This window comes from Alternaria conjuncta (assembly GCF_024043145.1).
Source record: "Alternaria conjuncta strain BMP 0040 chromosome Unknown scaffold_1, whole genome shotgun sequence".
Taxonomy (NCBI): Eukaryota; Fungi; Ascomycota; class Dothideomycetes; order Pleosporales; family Pleosporaceae; genus Alternaria; species Alternaria conjuncta.
Genome location: NW_026250090.1, coordinates 1,474,796 through 1,495,578, shown reverse-complemented (window position 1 = coordinate 1,495,578; position 20,783 = coordinate 1,474,796). Strand labels below are relative to the sequence as shown.

The 20,783-nt window shown below is 52.2% G+C and overlaps 8 protein-coding genes across 8 annotated transcripts; 4 read left to right on the top strand and 4 right to left on the bottom strand.

Moving 5' to 3' along the window:
- Positions 1-2,119: 2,119 nt before the first annotated feature.
- On the bottom strand, positions 2,120-3,670 carry J4E85_000540 (uncharacterized protein; the record flags this gene model as incomplete). The annotated part of the gene is made up of 2 exons (XM_051464830.1): positions 2,120-3,529; positions 3,581-3,670. The coding sequence occupies 2 exons, from the start codon at positions 3,668-3,670 to the stop codon at positions 2,120-2,122; spliced, it is 1,500 nt and encodes a 499-aa protein (XP_051331351.1).
- Positions 3,671-3,938: 268 nt separating this feature from the next.
- On the top strand, positions 3,939-5,233 carry FAL1 (RNA helicase; the record flags this gene model as incomplete). The annotated part of the gene is made up of 3 exons (XM_051464829.1): positions 3,939-4,224; positions 4,273-5,127; positions 5,175-5,233. The coding sequence occupies 3 exons, from the start codon at positions 3,939-3,941 to the stop codon at positions 5,231-5,233; spliced, it is 1,200 nt and encodes a 399-aa protein (XP_051331350.1).
- Positions 5,234-7,627: 2,394 nt separating this feature from the next.
- Positions 7,628-10,060, bottom strand: J4E85_000538 (uncharacterized protein; the record flags this gene model as incomplete). Its single annotated transcript, XM_051464828.1, has 2 exons — positions 7,628-9,207; positions 9,259-10,060. The coding sequence occupies 2 exons, from the start codon at positions 10,058-10,060 to the stop codon at positions 7,628-7,630; spliced, it is 2,382 nt and encodes a 793-aa protein (XP_051331349.1).
- An 886-nt stretch (positions 10,061-10,946) lies between these two features.
- On the bottom strand, positions 10,947-12,390 carry J4E85_000537 (uncharacterized protein; the record flags this gene model as incomplete). Its single annotated transcript, XM_051464827.1, has 2 exons — positions 10,947-11,347; positions 11,403-12,390. The coding sequence occupies 2 exons, from the start codon at positions 12,388-12,390 to the stop codon at positions 10,947-10,949; spliced, it is 1,389 nt and encodes a 462-aa protein (XP_051331348.1).
- A 587-nt stretch (positions 12,391-12,977) lies between these two features.
- J4E85_000536 (uncharacterized protein) lies at positions 12,978-15,239 on the top strand (the record flags this gene model as incomplete). Its single annotated transcript, XM_051464826.1, has 3 exons — positions 12,978-13,032; positions 13,153-14,700; positions 14,764-15,239. 3 exons carry the CDS (start codon positions 12,978-12,980, stop codon positions 15,237-15,239), a joined length of 2,079 nt encoding a protein of 692 aa, XP_051331347.1.
- Positions 15,240-15,635: 396 nt separating this feature from the next.
- On the top strand, positions 15,636-16,351 carry J4E85_000535 (uncharacterized protein; the record flags this gene model as incomplete). The annotated part of the gene is made up of 2 exons (XM_051464825.1): positions 15,636-15,882; positions 15,936-16,351. 2 exons carry the CDS (start codon positions 15,636-15,638, stop codon positions 16,349-16,351), a joined length of 663 nt encoding a protein of 220 aa, XP_051331346.1.
- Positions 16,352-16,488: 137 nt separating this feature from the next.
- On the bottom strand, positions 16,489-17,595 carry J4E85_000534 (uncharacterized protein; the record flags this gene model as incomplete). Its single annotated transcript, XM_051464824.1, has 2 exons — positions 16,489-16,933; positions 17,213-17,595. The coding sequence occupies 2 exons, from the start codon at positions 17,593-17,595 to the stop codon at positions 16,489-16,491; spliced, it is 828 nt and encodes a 275-aa protein (XP_051331345.1).
- Positions 17,596-17,980: 385 nt separating this feature from the next.
- On the top strand, positions 17,981-18,667 carry J4E85_000533 (uncharacterized protein; the record flags this gene model as incomplete). Its single annotated transcript, XM_051464823.1, has 2 exons — positions 17,981-18,140; positions 18,210-18,667. The coding sequence occupies 2 exons, from the start codon at positions 17,981-17,983 to the stop codon at positions 18,665-18,667; spliced, it is 618 nt and encodes a 205-aa protein (XP_051331344.1).
- Positions 18,668-20,783: the final 2,116 nt, after the last annotated feature.

Here is a 20,783-nt window from a genome sequence, read left to right as displayed (position 1 = left end):
AACCGCATGTCCAATGGCCAATCTCATGTCGAGTGGGCACGCGAAGATGTACGTCCGTTCTCTATAGGCCAGAGACTGGGTAAAGGCGGTGTCGGAGTCGTTCATGAGACACACATTGGAGGTGTGTCAGTGGCCTTGAAACTCACCTCCACGCGTCGAATGGATCCTCAGATCCTAAACGAGATCAAGATCCTCGGTCGAATGTCACAGAATCGCCACCGTCACGTTGTGGAACTAATTGGGTCTTACGTGCACGAGCAGCAAAGAGGTGGCTATGAGATTGGCATGTTGATCTGGCCAGTCGCTCACACAGATCTTGCGGCGCTACTTCACGATGTTAACGTTCTGTGGCAACACTACTGCGATGATTTGGTCGACAGTGACGGTGACATCCTGCCGCAACCAGCAAGCTCAGTAGTGGAGAGAGTTCGTACGGCGATGGAGCCACTTCTCCCCCTCACCTATCTGAAAAAGCACCACCATTATGACAATCTGGCTCACGAGGTCGCGTCAATCTTGTTCGGGATGTGCGGAATTCGTCTCAGGCACAGTTTGGGCTGCATAGCCAATGCTGTTGCCTATCTACACACAAACCGGATCCGCCACAAGGATCTCAAACCCTCCCAAATACTCCTCTCACCTCAAGGTCTCTGGCTCACAGATTTTGGTTGGTCTGCGGATATGTCCGAGCACAGTACCAGCGTTACCAGTAACGGTGATCAAATTACTGCTAAGTACCAAGCACCGGAACGAGCGAACCGACAGCCCTGCGGACGGTCAGAGGACATCTTCTCTTTAGGGTGCATATATCTCGAGATCGCTTATTGCATGGCTCTATTGGGTCAAGATATTCCACGTCCTTGGCTTCAAAAAGGGTGGTCATTCCAGGCGAACCTGAACCAGATGCAAGAGTGGATGAAGCCCTTGGGTAGTCCCAGATATATACCGATTCCAAAATCGGACAGTCGTGAAATTACCGTGCTCATTAGGGAGTTACCAATGCTTCTAAAGCCAATGCTGGCAGCTGCTAGCAACGATCGCCCCTCTATCCAAGATATCGTAGACTCGCTTTCCACGCCTTTCGTCGAATCGAGTGGGGCTACGTTTACCGGCGAGTGTTGTGCACCGCTCATGCGCATCGAAAGTTCATCAGAAGAGTCGATGTCTGAGGATTCGGACAACGAAATAGGAGACACTATCGCAGTCATGCCGTACAGCCAAGTGTCCGACGTTATCGCAGTCATGCCGTACGACAAAGCACAATCCTGATGATCAGGCTTTAGCCTGAGGCAAAGGGGCACTCTATTCTTGTTCCTGGGAAACCGACGGCTAGACATCAAATTAGGCATCACAGTTGCCTTGTCTATACTCTCGGTCCACTCATGATCACGTTTGGTATGAGTCGCTGAACCTTCGCCGGGCTACCGGTGAGCACTGAAGACCCGGCTGGGGCTGGAACAGCAGCACGGTGTTCAACCCCTAAAGATAACGATCTCCAGCAATAGAGAAGCACCAATTCTTTCCATCGTGAGTGGATGGACAGTGTATTTGTTGGTTTGGCCACATCACCCGAATTGTAGGGTTGAGTGGCAAAGAGGGAGGAATCGCCGAAGACTAGAGCAGATCCGCGTTCACTGTGACCAAGGGTAAACTGACGTCTGGAAGGTCGGATCGGTACAGCGATATCGTATCGACGCACTATTTCATTTAGACTACAATCTTGGTAGTTCAGCCGCATGCATGAGAACCCCCTAATTTACATAACTTTCACATACACTCCCATCCATACGCAGAGGCATGCTTGTAAACGCAACTCCGTAACGCCAGCCATGCATGGTTTTATGGCTTATGGACTCTTCGAGGTGAAAAGTAGATGCCAAATACGAGAACGATGCTCGGATGAAGAACGAGAAAACGGTGTAGTAGCACCGATAGAACAAAAGCAACGCTGTATGACTTACAATGACAGTCCTCAATCCAGATTAGCTTCGCCATCTGGTAGCGTTCTCTGTTTGAAGATACCAGAATCGAAGGATTCATCCGGCAAGAAGGATCCAAGGGGCTTTTTTTTTCAAATGACAACGTGAAAGCGGCGTACATGCCGAAGCAATCTGACCGCTCACAACATGCCCGCGGCAGCCAAGTCGCGGTAGACCTTCTCGGGCATGACGTTGCCTTCGTTATCCTCCATCTCGACAACGTTCTCAGCAAGCAATTTCTGTTTCTTCTGGTCCTTCTGGATCTTGCGCCACAGCTCCTCAGCCTCCTGTATGCTTGTAATCTCTCGGAAGAGGGTGGTATTGGTAATGCCGAGACACTTGAGACCGTGGATGTGGCGGGGTTCGTTGAAGTGCTTGTCGAATGCGCGCCTGCCCATGTATACGAAGTTTCCGCAAATCTCGCAGGGGAATTCGACGCCCAGGCCGTGGAGCTTGTAAAGCCAGAAGGGGATGGGCTTGCCGTCCCAGGCGAGTGGCAGCTTGAGCGGGTTGTAGATCTTGTCTTCGCTGTCGGACTCGTTGTCCTCCTTTTCTCCGCCGTTCTCGGGCTGCTCTGCGTATAGCTGCTCTAGCTCTTGTTGGCGCTCGCGCTCGGTCATACCCTGCTTCCGCTCGACGTTGACCTTGGTGTCGCCGCGCTCCGTCTGCATGGCTGCAGCGAGCTTCCGTATCCTGAACTCGCGCTCGGCGACTGCTCGCTCCTTGAAGCGTTGCAAGTCTGAGGAGGCACCGTTCGACTGCTTTTCAGTGTCTTGTGCGCCGTTCTGGCTCTCTTGTAGCGCCTTCTTGTGTTTCTTGCCCGACAAATGTGCTTCGTAAACGGTCTCTTTCGAGAAGCCTTTCTTGCAGGCTGAGCACCAGATGCCTTCTCCCTGCGCTTCACCGTTGACCGGTGCAGACGCCGTAGATTTCTTCTCCCAGCCTGGAACTGCGTCTTTCTCCCATGCCTCCTCGAACTCCTTGTCGAAGCTGGTGAAGAGCTTATCCAGATTCTCTAGCGGCTTCGTCCGTCGCATGAAGCTCTCGAGGTAATCTTGCAGCGCTTTCAGGTAGTGAAAGTAGGCCTCTGATTTCTTCTGCTCGCGCCGGATGTTGCATTGCGGAGGGGTGAAGATGTCGAACTTATCCAGGTACTCCAGATAGGTCAGACGGCGCGCGTTCTGCTGGACGGGAAGGTTCAAGTACTGCTCGTGCAGAGTCGTGAGGTCGAAGAAGCGACCAAAGCCCTCCTCGCCAGTGAACATGGAGTCGATGGCTGCGATGGATGCCGTGTGGTCTTCGGGTGAGCGTTTCTTGTAGGCCTTCTCCAGATTCTCGACAGGCTCGTTCGGATACCGGCTGTGGAAGTCCTTAATGGAAGCGATCTCCTTCATGAAGGACTCCATGGGGTCTCCGTGGGTGAGACCGCGCACCTCGTCCTCCTTCTTGCTGTCCTCATCCTGGTAGATCTTCAGTAGGCGGCTCGACTGGCTCTCGATCTGCTCCAGGAATCGCGCAATGTCGTGGTCACGTGCGAGACGATCGCGAATCTGATGACATGTTAGCACGCAGTTCGCGACGGACGCGAGGGTAATGCCTACATGCGGGGGGTCTTCTAGGAGTCGCTCGGCAGCGGCGTCCTCGAGGCGCTCGAGGTCCTCGTGGAGCTGGCGCTGATCTTCCAAAAGCATGCTTGCGGTCGCCTAGAGTAACTATGAGTCTTGGTATAGCAGCGGTTCGGTAGTAGATGTGCAGACCTTTGCGGCGGTGACGATGTCGAGCTGGTGGTGGAGCCTGTCGCGGCGACATAAATCGCAGAACGCGCTAGTCAACGGGGCTAGCGCGCCGAGGCTCCGGCCCTCCGCAAAGCTGAGGCGCAACTGCTCCAAACTTTCTTGCACGTCGCGAACGATTCGAAAACTACCAATCACCCATACCAACCCCGGCTTCACATTCAAGATGGCGGACGGAATCGACCGAAATGCCGACGATAAGATCGAGTTCTCCACCTCGAAGGAGGTCACGGTCGCGCCTACCTTCGAGGCCATGCACCTGAAGGAGAACCTGCTACGCGGTATCTACGCCTACGGATACGAGTCGCCCTCAGCTGTGCAGTCGCGCGCCATCGTTCAAATCTGCAAGGGTCGCGACACCATCGCTCAGGCGCAGTCCGGAACAGGAAAGACCGCGACTTTCTCCATCTCCATCCTCCAGGTCATCGACACGGCTGTGCGCGAGACACAGGGTACGTCATGTCAGATTGGAGGTGCTGGACTATGCTAATCAGATGTAGCACTCGTACTATCACCCACTCGCGAACTTGCAACCCAGATTCAGCAGGTTATCATGGGTCTCGGCGATTACATGAACGTGCAATGCCACCCTTGCGTCGGAGGGACAAACGTTGGCGAAGATATTCGCAAGCTCGACTATGGTCAGCACGTTGTCTCTGGAACCCCAGGACGTGTAGCCGACATGATTCGCCGCCGCAACCTCCGCACACGCAACATCAAGATGCTCGTTCTCGATGAAGCCGACGAGCTCCTCAACCGAGGTTTCCGCGAGCAAATCTACGATGTCTACCGCTACCTCCCACCTGCCACCCAAGTTGTTGTCGTTTCGGCCACCCTCCCATACGATGTGCTCGAGATGACAACCAAATTCATGACGGACCCCGTGCGCATTCTGGTTAAGCGCGACGAATTGACGCTAGAGGGCCTCAAACAATACTTCATCGCTATCGAGAAGGAAGAGTGGAAATTCGACACCCTGTGCGATCTCTACGACACACTCACCATCACACAAGCAGTTATCTTCTGCAACACGCGCCGCAAGGTTGACTGGTTGACGGACAAGATGCGCGACGCCAACTTCACTGTATCCTCCATGCACGGAGAGATGCCGCAGAAGGAGCGAGACAGCATTATGGCCGACTTCCGTCAGGCCAACTCTCGCGTGCTCATCTCGACCGATGTGTGGGCGCGTGGCATTGACGTGCAACAAGTGTCGCTCGTCATCAACTACGATCTACCATCGAACCGTGAGAACTACATCCACAGGATTGGTCGAAGTGGACGATTCGGACGCAAGGGTGTAGCCATCAACTTTGTCACTCAAGACGACGTTCGCATCCTCCGTGACATTGAGTGTAAGTACCATCCAGCTTTTTCTTTAGACATCCGCTAATCCTCATAGTGTACTACTCTACCCAGATCGACGAAATGCCCATGAACGTTGCCGACCTCCTCGCGTAGAATTTCGAGCGAAATGTAGACGCATCGCATGCGATCGAACACGGGGCACAGCGGGTATTCACACTCACCGTACTGAGGCCACAGACTCTCACTCAAGGGACACGCCCGCTTCGGCGGCGAATTGGAAGTGGAGGAAGGGACTCTTTAGCCGAACAGTAAGCCTACCTCTGTCGCAAGGCCTCTGTCACCTGGCTAACTTTGCGACTCTGACCAGATCGAAATTGTAATCAATACCCATAACGTACTCACAACTTATAAGACCGATGACCAGCCGATAAATTTTGGTGGCGGTACCTCCGAGATCAGATCTGGTTCCGACTATCGCTATCGTGATACAATGATTGGCATTTTGCGATGTGTTCATGACACACAGTTCCGATCACATACTCCTTAAAATCCAGCAAGTGTTCTTCTGCCACGTCACAACATATCCGTAATTCTACGAGGAAGGAAGTATGTTGAGTTCAACGCCCTTGGCAGCTGGGCCCGCAATCTCAATACAAGATTTCGCTATCCTAGCGGAAGTAATTGAAGATGGCCTCACTCTGTTCTTGAGCTACCCCACGGGTCGAGTGGGTTGTTTCCGGTACAGTATGATTCGCAGCACATCCTCGCGCGTATGCTTATCATCAATAGGTCTTCTCTTTTTCTAGTAGCAGACCCAATCGCCTGGCTGATGCGATATTGCACCCTTTGAGGTAACAATCAATACGATTGAGGTAGTAGCGCTATCCCTCTCCATGCAATATGTTGGTTCCCCACCGTTGATGCGATACCACGCGAGCTAGCCTTTCCAGCTGCAGTGTCTCAATGCTTTTGCTCAAAGTACAGTGGGGAAGCCGTCGGCTTGTTGACACAGTGACATTATGCCGCGTATGTTTTCGATAACGTAAGCAATATCACCTGCCACCGAACGCATTGGAGCGAAATATGCAGAGTGGTAGAGACCCTTGGGGCGAATTCGAAGGTGAAGTGTGGCTCAGGGTCCGATTGCGCGAACATGATTCTTCCAAATTGCCCAGGCAGAATTGTTGAGAGGGCAATGTAGCGGAGAAAATTGAGACCGGCGAAAACTATCATCGATCATTTTTGAGTTGGTATATCAGGTCGGAGACAATACTTTAATGTGTACCATGCGAGTACGCGATCATGCTCGATAGAGCATCACGACCTACCATCCACACGTATAGCACTGATGTCCATTTGTCATGTCTATCTCATCTCCGTCATCGGCTTCCCCTCAGTCGCATCACAGTGCCATGGAACGGAGAGTACCAGCTTCAGGTGCTTCACTGGGGTTGGACCCTGCCTCATCACCCTCTCCGCTTCTCCGAAGCCGGAACCAAACATTGCCGCATTTTGAAGAGTCTCCGATGCCTACGATCTTTCTCATTTGAGGGGTACCTTTTCGTATGGGATGGTTGAGTGTTGGGGAAATTGTGAGGGGCTACATTGCGTCACATCGTCGTACCAGTGGATGGAGCGGATGGCAACCAAAATATCAAACCACACGCGAACACACGAACACACTTGATATCAGTCCCGAAGGCTGAGGAAAATGCAGGGTCAGAGTATATAACACGGCATACCCCCTTTTAGAGTCTCTCATCCGCAAACACTTCGACAGCAATATACCATCATCGACTTCGATCAAAAAAAAAAAACTCAAAGTACGATCTCTCCTTTTCTTACATCCTCTTCATCACTTCAAGCAAAAACAACTAACACATGCCCAGTCACTACCAACAAAACGTACTACCGCCCCTTTCTACCACCCGATCACTCCACCTAACACTCCCTCCTCAGCAACCCAACCCGACCACCACAATGCAATTCTCCACTATCCTCGGCGCCACCATGGCCCTCTTCGCAGGCGTTACCTTCGGCACCATGGAAACCACCATGTTTATCGAGCCTAAGGTAACCCATCGCGTCCAAACCGTTACCGTTACCGCTCGTGCCGTTACCGTCACCGCTGCTCCCTACGCCGCATAGACAGGTCTAGCTCCTGGTACCTGTCCGTAGCATCTTGGTTGCGTTGAGATCATTGGGGTTACAATAGGAAAGGCTGGTCAGAGGTCTTACGGCGAGTTTTTCTTGTGGGTAGATGTGTCTGGCTGGCTGAGATGAGGACGCTGAAAGGTCCGGGAAAAGTAGATGGGAGATGTGATTCAATTCCATGTCTTACTGTCTAAGCCTTGTTTTTCTACTTGCTGTGTGAGGTGTTGCATATGACGACGACATCCTCATGATTAGACTAGGTGCATCTTGAATTTTCAACACGATTGTGACACTGGTGCAGAAGAGCTTTTCCGGAACGAGGTAGAAATGGTTCACATATTATCATTATGTTATAGACACAGCTAACCGACCTCAATCTGACACACCACCATTTCAAGTCGTCGTATCGTCACCAAAAGCTAGTTGCATTCTCCGTGCGTGCGCAGCTCTTCGCTTAGCCTGTGCCGACATGGGCTTCTTCGGCACATCTCCGTTCTGACTTCCGTTGGAAGGCGCCGGGCTATTTTCTGCCTGCACTGAAACAGACGGAACGGGAGGAGGCATCTCTACCTGAACTGGAACAGACGGAACGGGAGGAGGTATCTCTACCTGAACTGGGACTGATGAGGTAGTGGGTGGTACCTCCACGCGCAACTCTTGTTTCGGTGTGGGAATTGGTTGCTCGTGCAATACGGGTGGTGAAAGTATGGCTTGTTGCGTGTCCGTTATCGGTTGCGCCGCTTCTGTTGTGGAAGCCTGTCGCACTAAGTCTTCAGCCATCGTCTTGACGACTTTGTGGCTACGAAGTCGTTGCTGAAGGACGGAGAGCACGACATCGTCATCGTCTAGCTCTTCTGGCGTCTCTGTAGGGCTGGCAACTATGGGTTGCGAAGTTGCCGGGGCGATGATCTGGGGCGGCGGTGGTGGTGGGTAAGACAGTGCAGTTACCGGAAGGGTAATCGCCTCCTCCTCCGTACCAGGCGTTGTTGTAGTTTCAGCGACCGTGGTAACTGTGGGTGACGGTGTTGCGTTGAATGATCTGCTGCTTGACGTTTGCGACAACCTTTTCGACATGCGCTGTGACGGCCGCTGGCTACTTGGGCGACGAACCGGCTCGTCATCGGTGAAAGTGGTAACGTTGACAAGAGCACTGGGCGATCGCAACGTGTGTATAGATGTTGCATAGTGAGACATAGGCGACGATGTACGCTCCAAAGAGGCAAAGCTGTTTCGTCGTATGCTCGAGTCCTCCTCATGCATCGACGGCGCATCCGCATCCCCCTTCTCATGTTGTGGTGGTTGCGCAAGGCCTCCGCTACTTGTAGGAAGCTGGCGGGGCGATGGCTGAGCTGCGGTAGTCTTGGTTGCGATGTTTGGTAGGCCGTCTGTCATCGCATTCGTTATAGGCACAGTCTCGTGGACTACAGGTAACGTATGACCGGTTGTTGGGGTCGACGTCACCGAGATCGATGGAATGGAAATTGTTGGACTGTTTGGCCATTCTCTACTCGGCAGCCTTTCGCTCGCCGCACTAGGCATCACATAGTCCGCCAAATCATCGATAAGTGACGGCTGACTCTTGAGATGAGGGAGCTCCGATGGCAAAGACCTGTGCTTTTCGCTATGCCGTTGGATGTCTATCGATGTTGCTCGATACCGTCTCGCTACCATGGGGACGCTGACCGTAGCTTGTGTGGACAGAGTAGAGTCGGTGCGCTCGATTGTTGTATCGCCATTATTTGAGGAGGAGGGAGCCACATCGATGGAGGCGCGAGGTCTTGGTTCCCGAAGGATGGATTGTCGGGAGTAGTCTGAGCGTGCTCGTGGTCGTCTGGATAGTGTCGAGCTTTCGGAACTGAATTCGCGGGATGCTTGAGGGCTCAGGAAGATCTGTGAATTTTGCCTCTCCTCGATGTCCATGTCAGCCGGCGTACTACCGGCCAGCTCTACAGGCACCGAATTGATACTACCAGCTAAAGGTTGTTAGTTGGACTGTAGTCTTGTCTATCGTGGATGACACTCACTTTCGACGTCGTCTTTTTCAGCTTCAGACGCCAGTGTAATATTCGATGCGGAGACGTTCGCCTGATTTGTTCGGTATTTCTGCCTCGAATATGGTCCACGTAGCGCGTCTTTCTCATCATGAGGTACCCAAGGTCGTACCGGAGCCTCAAAAATGGGGGTCTCTGCGATAGCACCAGGCTTCCCACAGAGTTCTGCCGTTTGCATGACGTAGATAGCACCAGTCAGCTGAGCGTGGCACTGATCTAATAGCTGCTTCTTTTTCAGAAGTTTTTTCTGGTTTCTTAGACCCCACTCAAGCTTGAGCTTCGATGCAGCTGTGCCGCCATCTCCATCGTGGCCCCAGGCTTTGTCCATATCCATGCCGATTTCGTTAAGAGCACGCCGCACCTCGAGTAAAGAAGTCTCGATCCATCTCCGCTTATTTGGGTAAGCATCCAGGAAATTCGAAACCGCAGATGAGATGAAAAGGCGCGTCGCCTCATCGATGTCTTGTCGCACTTGTTGGATGATGCTCACGAAAGCGATGGTATCCGCAGAAGCCTTCTCGGTGGTAAGGACATAGTCCGCAAAGTAGTAGGTAGTCGGTATCGCTGGAAAGTCGCATGAGATGTCATCGGGCGTTTCCCTCGGAATAGCAATTGATGGCCGCCGGTCTTCAGAGTTCCTGGGCTCCTGCTTTGGCCGCCCGATCTTGCGTTGGAAGTACTTCAGCCTCGTTCCTTCGGTCTCCGTAGGCGCTGGCGTGGGGAGGTCAGCCCGATGCAGTGTTTCCGGTAGGAACAAGCCAGCAGTGGGCAACATCGAAGTCAAGGTTGGCATGAGCGTCCTTCGTATTACTTCAAGCTGATTGTACTATTGCTGTACAGAGTCTGGAAGTAGCTGGTAGCGCGCATGGGTTTAGCAGTGGTAGCAGGCGACATGCGCCAGTTACACCAGGACAAACCCCGCAGATAATGACGCAGTACTTGCTCGAAATAGGCACAGCCGGTGCGGATGTGCTGGTGTTCCAGTTTCGTGTGTCGGCCTGTCTGATGGAAGTATTTGCTAACAGCTACACATGGGATAGCTATCAGTCGATCACGGCACCGATGTAGCGGTAAAGTTTTGGTTGGGGGCGCAGAACAACAACTCAGCCGCGGGCACCGTACCGCAGAGTCATGCAGCGTTGTCGTCTCACGCCGCACAGCATAATCATGCCAATGTGCATGGGGCGTCTCGCCGGATTTGGTGTAAATTACTTATAAGGTACTGGTCTTCGATCCAAACCTCGCTATTGGGCTACGCCGCAAGGATGCTGATTGCATGGACTACGCCCCAATGGGGGCCAAAACACATTCCATATTGGCCCCCATAAGATGCGGGTTCTGAAGAGGGAAGCGCAACCGAGATCAGGCTAGGACCTGGTCTAGCCGATTGGCCGTTGCGCGTAAGCCCTCGCATCTCGAACAAGATGAATGACCCTCTTGATCGCAGGTGCAAGCGTCGTAGCGTATCGCCTTCTCCTGTTCGGCGACGAAGTGAAGATGTAAGCACCATTGTAAGCTTAAATTCATTCGATAGCAATGTGGCCATCACTGTGACAGCGGAAGACCTAGAGGCCTCCGCAACATGAAACTTCTTCAAGGCGGCACAGGTTCTACCTGTGAGCACAGTCGTACGCGAGGCTCTCCTTGCATGAGCCATCGACTCATGCATCCAACCGTCTCACCACAGCCTCACTGAAAGGCCGCGGCGGACTAACTGGATGGCCAGCCTCGTCCGCTACTTGCACAAGAGCGGGGAAAATGCACAAGTCCCCTGACGTGACACCTTCTTCCTCCTGCCACTCAAATTCCCATGCGCTAGGCTGGGAAAACAGCGTGAAAGCAAAGAGCGCAGCCCGCTTCAGCACTTCCTCAAGATTTCGCTTGCGCTCTCCGTTGTTCATGCGAGAGTCGGCGTATGGCTGCAGAACGTTGTCTAATGTTGCAAGCGTTGCCTGTATACTCGCATGTCGACTGTCGGAAGGACCGAAGGGATTGCGAATGTAGCTAGCCTGCATCAACTCCGCAGTCATGACCCGCCAGCGCGCCATCAATGATGTTTGAGCTGTACGAAAGTCAGTACTTCTATACTAAGAGACGAAGGAACTCGTGCCGCATACCTTGAAAGCCACGATCTCCAGTTGCGACGGCTTGGTAGCATTGCGCGACTTCGGACGGCAACAGGCTCTTCGAGGGATCTTTGGAGGGTTGAAGTTTCGATACGATCACCCAGGCGATGATGAACCTTAGCGCAATCTCTCGAGTTGCAGCATTTCCGATCAATGTAGTGAGCGTTCCTACGGAGACTGGTAGACCTGGTCCTAGTGCCTGTAGGTCCTCATAATCGATGAGACCAGGGTTGACACGGCTGGTGTGGTAGTAACTCTGGACGTGATTCTTGATGGCATTGCTGATTTTCGAAACATTGCCAGAGATGGCTTTGTCTTCCAAAGGCTGAGGAAGTCCACCACCCAAAGCAGCTACAGATGATCGTTTTCCGGCTAACGGTGTAGTGTTGGCGGAGAACCCTTTCTCCTGCGAAGCTAACGCATACGTATCTGGTTGAGGATAATGATTCTTTGGCTGTCTTCTTTTACGCCAGCAGAACCACAGGATGAATCCAGCGAGCAAGGCACCAGCAACAAGGCAGCCAACTGCAATACCAGCGATTGCACCCGTCCCAAGTCCCGAGTCAGCGGTTGCTGGCAGCGAAGCTGTTGTGGGGGTCGGGCCGGTAGTTTTGTTCGATGTCGATGTAGAAACCGACACGCGTGCAGTATTAGACGTGGTTGCCGCATCAGTGGAGGGGTCTGGTGTGGGATCTGGGGTGGGGATGGCTGGTACAGCAGGAGCTACGAATTGAATCTGATTCGGGTTCAAGTGCGCTGACAGAATAAAACCATCGACGGTGATCGGAGGTGCATTGGGAGCCACCACTTGTCTGTTGTACGAGAAGCCCGATGCAGCGTATGGCATCAATACCGCCACGGTTACTACAGGCTTTCCATCAATAGAGAGGATGCTTTCGTATGTGCCGGTTTGAGGATTCTGAACAGTTGCTGGTGGTTCTGTCACTGGAAAGATGACGAATGGCACCGAGGTCGTCATTGTAGCTGTGTTCGTAGGCGGTTCGGAAGTCTTCGCGCTTGTGAGGTTCGTATTTGCAGCTGACATAGTCGTGACTTACATCAGTAGGAAAATGTGAGGGCCGAGATATTCTAGAGGGGTAAGAAGCGTGCAAGGCAGTTGAATGTAGAAGTGGCAGAGCGGCTAGGATGTGAGCGCACGCCCTATAGACAGTTTTAGTAACCTGCCACCAATACGTGCCCAACGCGCCTCCAGATCAAACTCACTAGTCCCGATCATCTCTTGTCACATGATGGGTCATTCCAATAGCTTCGCACGGCGCAACTACATACTATACATCCTTGTTATTCATAGCGTCGCAGAATGTACGGTGCAGCGCGCTGATTATGGCCCCCAAGGCGTACTCCACATGCATAAAGTCCGTATACTTAGAACCAGCATATGCGGGGGCTGAAATGGCGCGTGTTGTGATCGGTCGAGAAGATGCTGTGCCGCAAGGCTGAGACATAGGGGCCGCCTCAAGGCACCTGCATCGTCTCTGCATCTTATAGATACGTGATCAGGCGGGAAGGCAACAACAAAGACCGCGTCACCGACAACGAGACAAGATGGAGCGAAACGAGCGACCGCATATGATTGTTGGTGTAGACCTTGGGATGACGTGTAAGTTCTGGTGAGGCTGAGGAATGGCACGTGGGGATGCGAGTCCCAATTCGGATTAGTGTGCTGCGTTGGATCACGTGCTTCTTATCACACCAGTCCAAGGCTGATACATCTCTCCAGGTACCGGCGTGGCATATGTGAACCTCTCCATAGGCAGCGAAACTGTTCGCTGGGTACAGAAGTGGCCTGGACGATTCCAGGCGAACGAGAACAAAGTCCCAACGGTGGTCGTCTACCCAATTGGCTCCAAGGATCCGTCATCATGGGGCTTTCTCTCAGAGACCGCTGCAGAGACCGCGGCCGATGACAAGGAGTACAAGGAGTGGTTCAAGACATGCCTCGACCCAGAGAAGCTCCACCGAAAGCAGATGGAAGATCCAGAAGGCGCACCCGAAAACCTACAGGAGGTTGAGAAGTGGTATGGCGACTATCTGCGGAAGATGTACGAGTACTTGTCGTTCAAGCTTGGCGGAGAGCTTTCTGGCATTGGCTGGGAAGAGGCTAGAATTGAGTTCATCTTCAGCGTGCCGACCACATGGGCTCCGATGCCAACAGTGGAGAACTTCAAACGACTGGTGAAAGAGGCGGGCTATGGGACGCATCCGCACCACGAAGTGGCGATAGGTCTTACGGAAGCCGAAGCCGCCGCGGTACATGTATCAACCGAAGCACCAGGCATTTTTCGCGAGAATGATGTCTTGCTAGTCTGTGACGCCGGCGGTGGAACAACTGATCTTAGCGTGCTGAAAGTCACTGGCACGGTCAACCAGGCTATCGATCTTCAGCAGATGGACGTTGTGTTTGGCGAGACTATCGGATCCGCTGCTATCGATTATGAGTTCGAGAGGCTAGTGATGCATCGGTTGACGCTCGCACACAGTACAAATCCTCTACCGGTCGACCCCGCGGACGCCGGATGGGAGATGATGAAAAGTCGAGATTTCCAAGCCGTGAAGTGTGAGTATGGCGCCCCAGACGACACACCATTGTTCAGTATAGGAATACCGCGCGTTCCGCAAACGTACAGCAACTCTGATCCGGAAGTTCGAATTCGCAACGGTGAAATGACGTTTGAACGGCAAGACCTGCAGCGCCTGTTCGACAAGCAGATCGCGAAGCTGTTCAAGCTCATCGACACGCAGCTGCAATCACTTTTTCAGAAGTTCCCAAGAGAGCATGTAGCGCATCTAGTTCTCAGTGGTGGGCTGGGCAACAGCGCATATGTGCAGTCGCAGCTCCGAAAGTACTATGCGCGCACCTCTTTCCCGAACGCCGAGTCGATCTCCGTGAGCATAGCGCCTGACCCTCAACTCGCTGTGTGCAAAGGTCTTGTTAGCGATCGTATGCGAAAGATCCTGACGTCGCGATCGGTCCTCGGATGGCGTTGTTGTCGAGCGTCGTATGGCACTGTGTGCAAGATTGCGTATGACAGGAAGAACCCCGAGCATCAAGGGAAGGAACTTGTTCGAGACCCACTGAACAACAAGCTGTACATCACGCAGTCGATAGCGTGGTTCGTCAAGAAGGGCGCGCCAGTAAGCGTGGACAAACCGATCGAGCACAACTTCATCAAGAAGGTCGACCCGGGCGATCCAAGGAGGGCATTTCCGACGACTGTCATCGAGAGTGACTTGGATGCGGCGATATTGCCAGACCAAATGAACCAATGTATGTCTACCGAAGCTCGGCCGCTCCGCTCGTACCCATGAACAGCTTTCTGACAGCTCACAGACACGCGCATCCTCTGCGAGATAAATTCAGACCTCTCTGCAGCGGATGAGAAGAAGTTCCAAGAGAAGAACAAGCACTTCTGGTCGTTGCAGAAGCACTATCTGCGCATCGAGTACTCGGTACGCGTCTTGATCGGACCCGCGGATATCCGCTTCGAGCTGTGGTTTGACGACCAGAAGCTTAGTCGCGATGAGTCGATCAGAGTAGAGTGGATGCCTGCGCAGATGCCGCAAACGTCTCAGATCGCCGAGATGTCCGGGGCGGAGAGAGAGGCTGTTGAGATGTCCAACACGCCGCCCACGCCCATAGGCGCTGCGCCCCCAAGTGGCGCATTCAAGACTGATCCAAATGCGAAAGCCATAAGGACAGGTGGATTCGCGGTCGTCAATAAAAGGGCTACTGTTGAGATGGGCAAGAAGCCAAGAGGAGTGGGTGGGCTATTTGGGAAGAGCTCTTTCTTTGGCCGCGCTGCGTAGGATGACGCCCTGGAGCTCTGGCCGCGATGGCGCGAACATGACGCGGTGCGCATCGGCGCGGAAGGCAGCTTCCGATAGCTTCGTAGCTGACAGCACTAATTAACACCTTCAACCTACATCATCCTCATCAAGTCCAGGAAACCAGGCTCTGTTGTTTTACTGGTCGACATGCTGCAAACAGGTGAGGAGCCACTCAGCTCTAAGCCGGCCATCGCCCCGGTCACTTGCCTGTCTTGTGTTAACGTTACACCCATTGCGCTTTCAGCCCGTCAGCCTCGTCAGCCTTGACTGCAGGTAACGAGGTCACCGTCTACTTATAAGTATGGCGCACAACAGATATGGTTCTTGATCAACGCTCCTCAGGTTTCTCTCTTCTTGGTCATAACAACTAATATCATGCGCTACCTTCCGTTCCTCGGTAAGAGGCTTGTAACCACAGTTCTGATCACAACTGACGTATTTCAAGCCACCACATGCGGTCTGATTGCATCTATCGCAGCATTCGATATCTCGCCGCAAGAGGTACTAGACTCGAACACGCCCAAATTCTTGAATGAAGCAATCGACCCTTGCTCGTTGGCCGACTCCCCAACAGCAAATGCGAGCGTTCAGCTTAGCAGTTGGTTAGAATGCGCTGTCAATGGTACGTACAAAAGACAATACGCTTGAGACCTCATCATGCTAATACAGGAATAGGGTTCTATCCATACCCTGCGAACACAGACTGGCCCAACGGCCATGCCAAATCGTTCTCGAAAGACATCAAGTTCACCTTCAACGACACGCATTACGACTTCGATGGCTCACGGCGACTCTATACAATCTTCAATGCGACACTGGGCATGGCCTTTGCGCCTTTCAAGCATGGCCCCATCAACACCCTTGGTGTGCCCAACATAAATGGCGATAAAGGTGGCTTCGTGTACATGATCGGGTGGGCCGGTGGTTTCCAGACCCGCGTCAAACGCGACTTGTACTTCACAAACGCAGCATTCGCGGTAGTCAAAGAGGAGGACGGAGAAAGGAAGATTGTTGAGTTCCGAGAGAGCGGCAACATTCCCAACACAGCACCACTGCCAGAGCCTGTCGAGTGGGCATGCTCATTCGAGTAGCACACTCAGCGGCACTCATTGAAGGCTTCCAGCAAGCAAGTGCAGAAGCAGGAAGTCTGCACATAGCATCTAGCAAAGTTGCTGTTTCCTTGACGACAACACGGCATCCTCGCACCTGCGCAGCTTTTGCGACGCCCCTATCCGACAAAACCCCTCCTCGCTTCCGCCATCTGTTTCTGCAAACCCTCCATCTTCTTGATTAATCGATTGAGAAACTCGTTCCTGTTCTCTTTCTCTGTGTCATCTCTGCCGTTGTTCATCCAGTCACAGACTCGTTCATCGTCTAGCAACTCGCTCTTCCGCTCCATGACCTCTAAGTTGGCCTCCATTTTCTCGGTATGGGAGCGAATGATATCAACGCAGTCTTGCTGCTCTATGGTTGTCTCGATAGCTGGAAAATCGTCGTCTAGCTGCTTGAGCAAGTAAAGACTTGTCAGTACCCGGTCGGCTCGATCCTCGAGGTCCATTAATATGGATGTCAGGTCTCTCAGTTGGCGGTCTTGAGGGTCATGGACGTCGCTCATTGTGCTGACTTTTGCCGCTGTGGTTTTGAACATGTTTTGCATATCTTTTCTTGCTGACCTGCTTTTATAACTCAGGGCGTGAAGGGAGAAGCTGGTTAAGACATCATGGGTGGATAATCACACATTCGAATATGTGAGTCGCGGGGTATCATTGTAGGATGACAATCACGTTTAGTCGTACTCTGTTCATCACTCAACAGCTAGCCTACTGACATTCCATACTGTCAGTTTCACATTGTCTCGAACTTGGTTTACAGCTCAAACCTTGACACCTGGAGTGGAATGTAGCCTCTAGGGACACGTCGACCAGTCGAAATCTACCTCTTCGAACCCGTACCTTACATCCGCCCTGACCTCTTTCACCTTCTCCTCGATCATCTGTAAACTCTCTTCTAAATCCTCCTTGTCTTCCTTGGCGATCTCCAATGCGCGATGCGGCAAATTTCCACCCACAACATAAGTGCCTGCGATATCCGTGATATCGATGCTGTTCACCAGCTTCCGATACTGTTCCACATCCTGCTCCAGCATCTCCAGTTCGGCTTTGATGGAGGCCACAGCACCAGCGCGGTCGGTGGCGAGAATGTCGGACTTTGCTTCGTGATGTAGGTGTGCGATTTTTGACCAGCGGTTTATGATCTTGTCGTAATGCGACGGAAGGATTTCCCAAAAGGTGGTAGAGAGAAGTGTTGCCCGAGGTGTTGGGTGTGGTGTTGACATGACGGCGGAGATGACTGATGCTCTATTTCGGGTGGACGCGCAAGCCGTGGTTTTGTAGAGGCATGCATCGTCTCGGGATGCCGGCGCCTCAACAGTAGATAAGACTTCACAACAACAACAGCGACGTGTTTGCTTTTGTTGAAGGCGGTGTACGTGAGAATTCTGTAAGGGACGGTGTCCATGCTTCTGTTCTTTGTCGGGTCATTTTGATGTTGGCCGTGACACGCTTTGATTCAATGCCGGCTCGTCACGTCCTTAGGGTCACATCTTGGCTGTGACTGTTCGCGCACAGGACAGCCTGACACAGTCATAGTCTCCTACAAAACCTGCACAGTAAATGTGTAACTCCTTCACATATCGTACAAACCTGGAGTCTTTCATCAAAATGTCAGATCTTTACCCTACCTATGAGGCTTCTTTCACGCTAGAGATGTTTAGGAGAGTTTTAAAGGAACACAACGACTATGAGCCAGAACTGAAGCTTCAGCTGGAGCAAGTCGAGAAAAAGCTGAACGAGGTCTTCAAATTGCCGCAGACTTCTGCAGGTGAACTGTGTCCCAGCCGCAAGTACACTGCCATAGTACCATATGTGCATGCTACTAACAGCAGAACAGTTCGGAAAACAGATATTATGAATGTCATCAAAGCTCTAAACAGCAAATTCACCGAGGAGAGCATTGGCCATTACTTGAGCCAACTGGCACGCGTTGACCATCAGCAAGGCGGGTTTACAGGTCCGTTCTGGCGAATCTGCTACATCGGTAAACCCGGGACGAGCAAGATGGATGAGAAGAGGCGGCGGGAGGCACATGAGGACATACGCTGGCTTTTTCAGGAAGCTCACAAAGCAGTTGAGCATTTTCGAGAATCGGTGTCAGGCTGGATCGTGGAAGAGGATTTAGAGACACTAAAACACGGGTTGAAATGCGACGAAAGAAATAAGAATCGCCTTCAAGATATCTTGGAAGAAGCTTGGCAGAGTGCAGAAAGAGCAAAGGTGGCTCTAGTTGGCCTGGACACGATGTTCCAAAGAATGCGGAAGGAGGCTGGTTGTGAAGATGAAGACGAATAGCTGAGCTCACAGTGGCCGATTCGCTCTGAGTCATCAAGCGACTCGTATTCAAGAACTAAACTGGTGTACATATATTTACCACACTGATATGCTATGATACCAGCACACGAGGCGAGCTATTGAAGTCGCGACATACGTGATGCCAAGATACATGTGATGTAGCCTTACCTAGGTAGCCACACTCTTCTGACATCACGTGCTGAACTAAGGAGATTGCGTATGCCCCGATCGCCGGAATCAATACCTAACACTCCTTTCTCTACTACAGAGCTGCTCGTATTGCATCTGCGCCTCGACATAAACATGAACACAGAACACCAAACTCACGAAGCGGACGAGGAGTACTCTTCAGACTTCGAAGATCTAGTCAATAAGATTAGCGAGCTGAAGGCAAGGATACCTGGCTGTCTCGAGGAAGTCGATTTACTATGCCACCGCTTTTTGGAAGCTACACCGGGCACATCAGAAGAACGCGATCCCGTTAAGGGAGTGCGGGAGATGGTCGCCGATATGGAGAGGCGGTACAAAGAGATCGATACTCATTATGGCTGGGTATTGGCATCAGATCGCGAACTCAGGGACGGGGTACTTTGTTCGTACTTTGGAAAGAAGATAGACGGTCAAGTTTGGTTGAAGAGATCTATAAGGATGCTCAAAAAAACCCGTCGTATACTAGAGATGAGCCAGCAGCGCGTCTTTTGATGGAAAACCGCATACATCGCACGCGCATCACCTAATTCCGAAGCTCGACCTAGAAGTACTTCCCCGAAGTCATACCCAGCAAGCCCCAAAGCGCAACCACACCCTGATACGTCGCACGCATTCTAGCAGACCCTGGAGACCCTTCCTTCGCACATACCACACCGTCAATAATTGCCATCCATCCAATGCAAGTAAGTAGTGTGTCCATGGCTTCCAGATGGCCCCCGAGATAGATTCCCCAGATCGCCATACCGATAGTGGTAACGCGCGAACCTTCAATCTTGATCAGAGGCCACGCTGCCTTTGAAGATGCGATGCTTTTGGAGAGACCGTATGTCAGGATAGCTTGTTCGGGCCCATGAGTAAAAGACATCAGCCCGCCGACTGTCCAGATGCTGGCGAGAAGGAGAGGCGGGACGTGCCTGGGTACGAAATGCTCGAACATGATTGGTGGCGATGTCAGAAGCTGGCAGGCGAGCCGATATGTGTACACAGAGATTTCTGAATAGGGTAGGACTCTCTCGATTTCTCTGATATAGCGCGTTCGTGTAAAGGCAAAGGGGCAATTCAAATGTAGTGTAAGTGCGACGTTCGAGTCGAAAGTGACAGGAATAAGTTCGTTACAGTGGCTTGGTGGGGGGAAAGGGGCGCCTGAAGCTTGTGATGTGTCTAGCGCAGGGCGTAATTGTGCTGTTAAATATAGACAACCAGAGTCTAAGTACAGGGAAAGGCCGACGGCGAGCCAGTAGAGAAATCAGCCTCCACTCGCGATGTATCGAGGTCGGTAAAGATATTGTCGTAGTGCTGTGACCCAACCGGTGCTGCTTTTCCGGGTCCTTAAGGCTCTCGTTTTCTAGCAGCGATGCCTAATTGGAGGAGACAGGAGCGAGCGCCGATAGAGCACCATCTTCTAGCCCGACACCGCTACGGCGATATGCCATAGCCGTCGTCATGATCCCCTGCGATTGCTGCTCAAGGTTGGCATTGTTGTCTTTCCAATGCGGCAAATCCATAGTATCTCTAAATGCTGATTCCCGCCCCACAGCGTTCGGTTCAGACTCCTTGTCTTCGGAGCAGGCAGGCGTAAAATATGTTGAAGGCGGGACAAGTATGGATTTTGCGAAGATCCAGCAGCTGACTACGAAATGATAGTTCGCGACTCGGAATTCTCCAAGTAAGCTGGATTGGGAAGGTTGCCATGCCAATTGGAAATGCATCTGTACATGGCTGATACCATACGACGCTTCCTGCAAGTCTTGTAACGCCTGGAGGTGAGCTTCTTCCTCGATGAGAGTCATTGCACCAGAGCGTAGCTGAAGTCGTGTTGAAAGACGTAGAAGGTGAACCGCGTCATTATCTGTGACATGGCGAATGAGTTTTCGTTGAGTATCGTTCAGCGTGATGTTCACAGAGT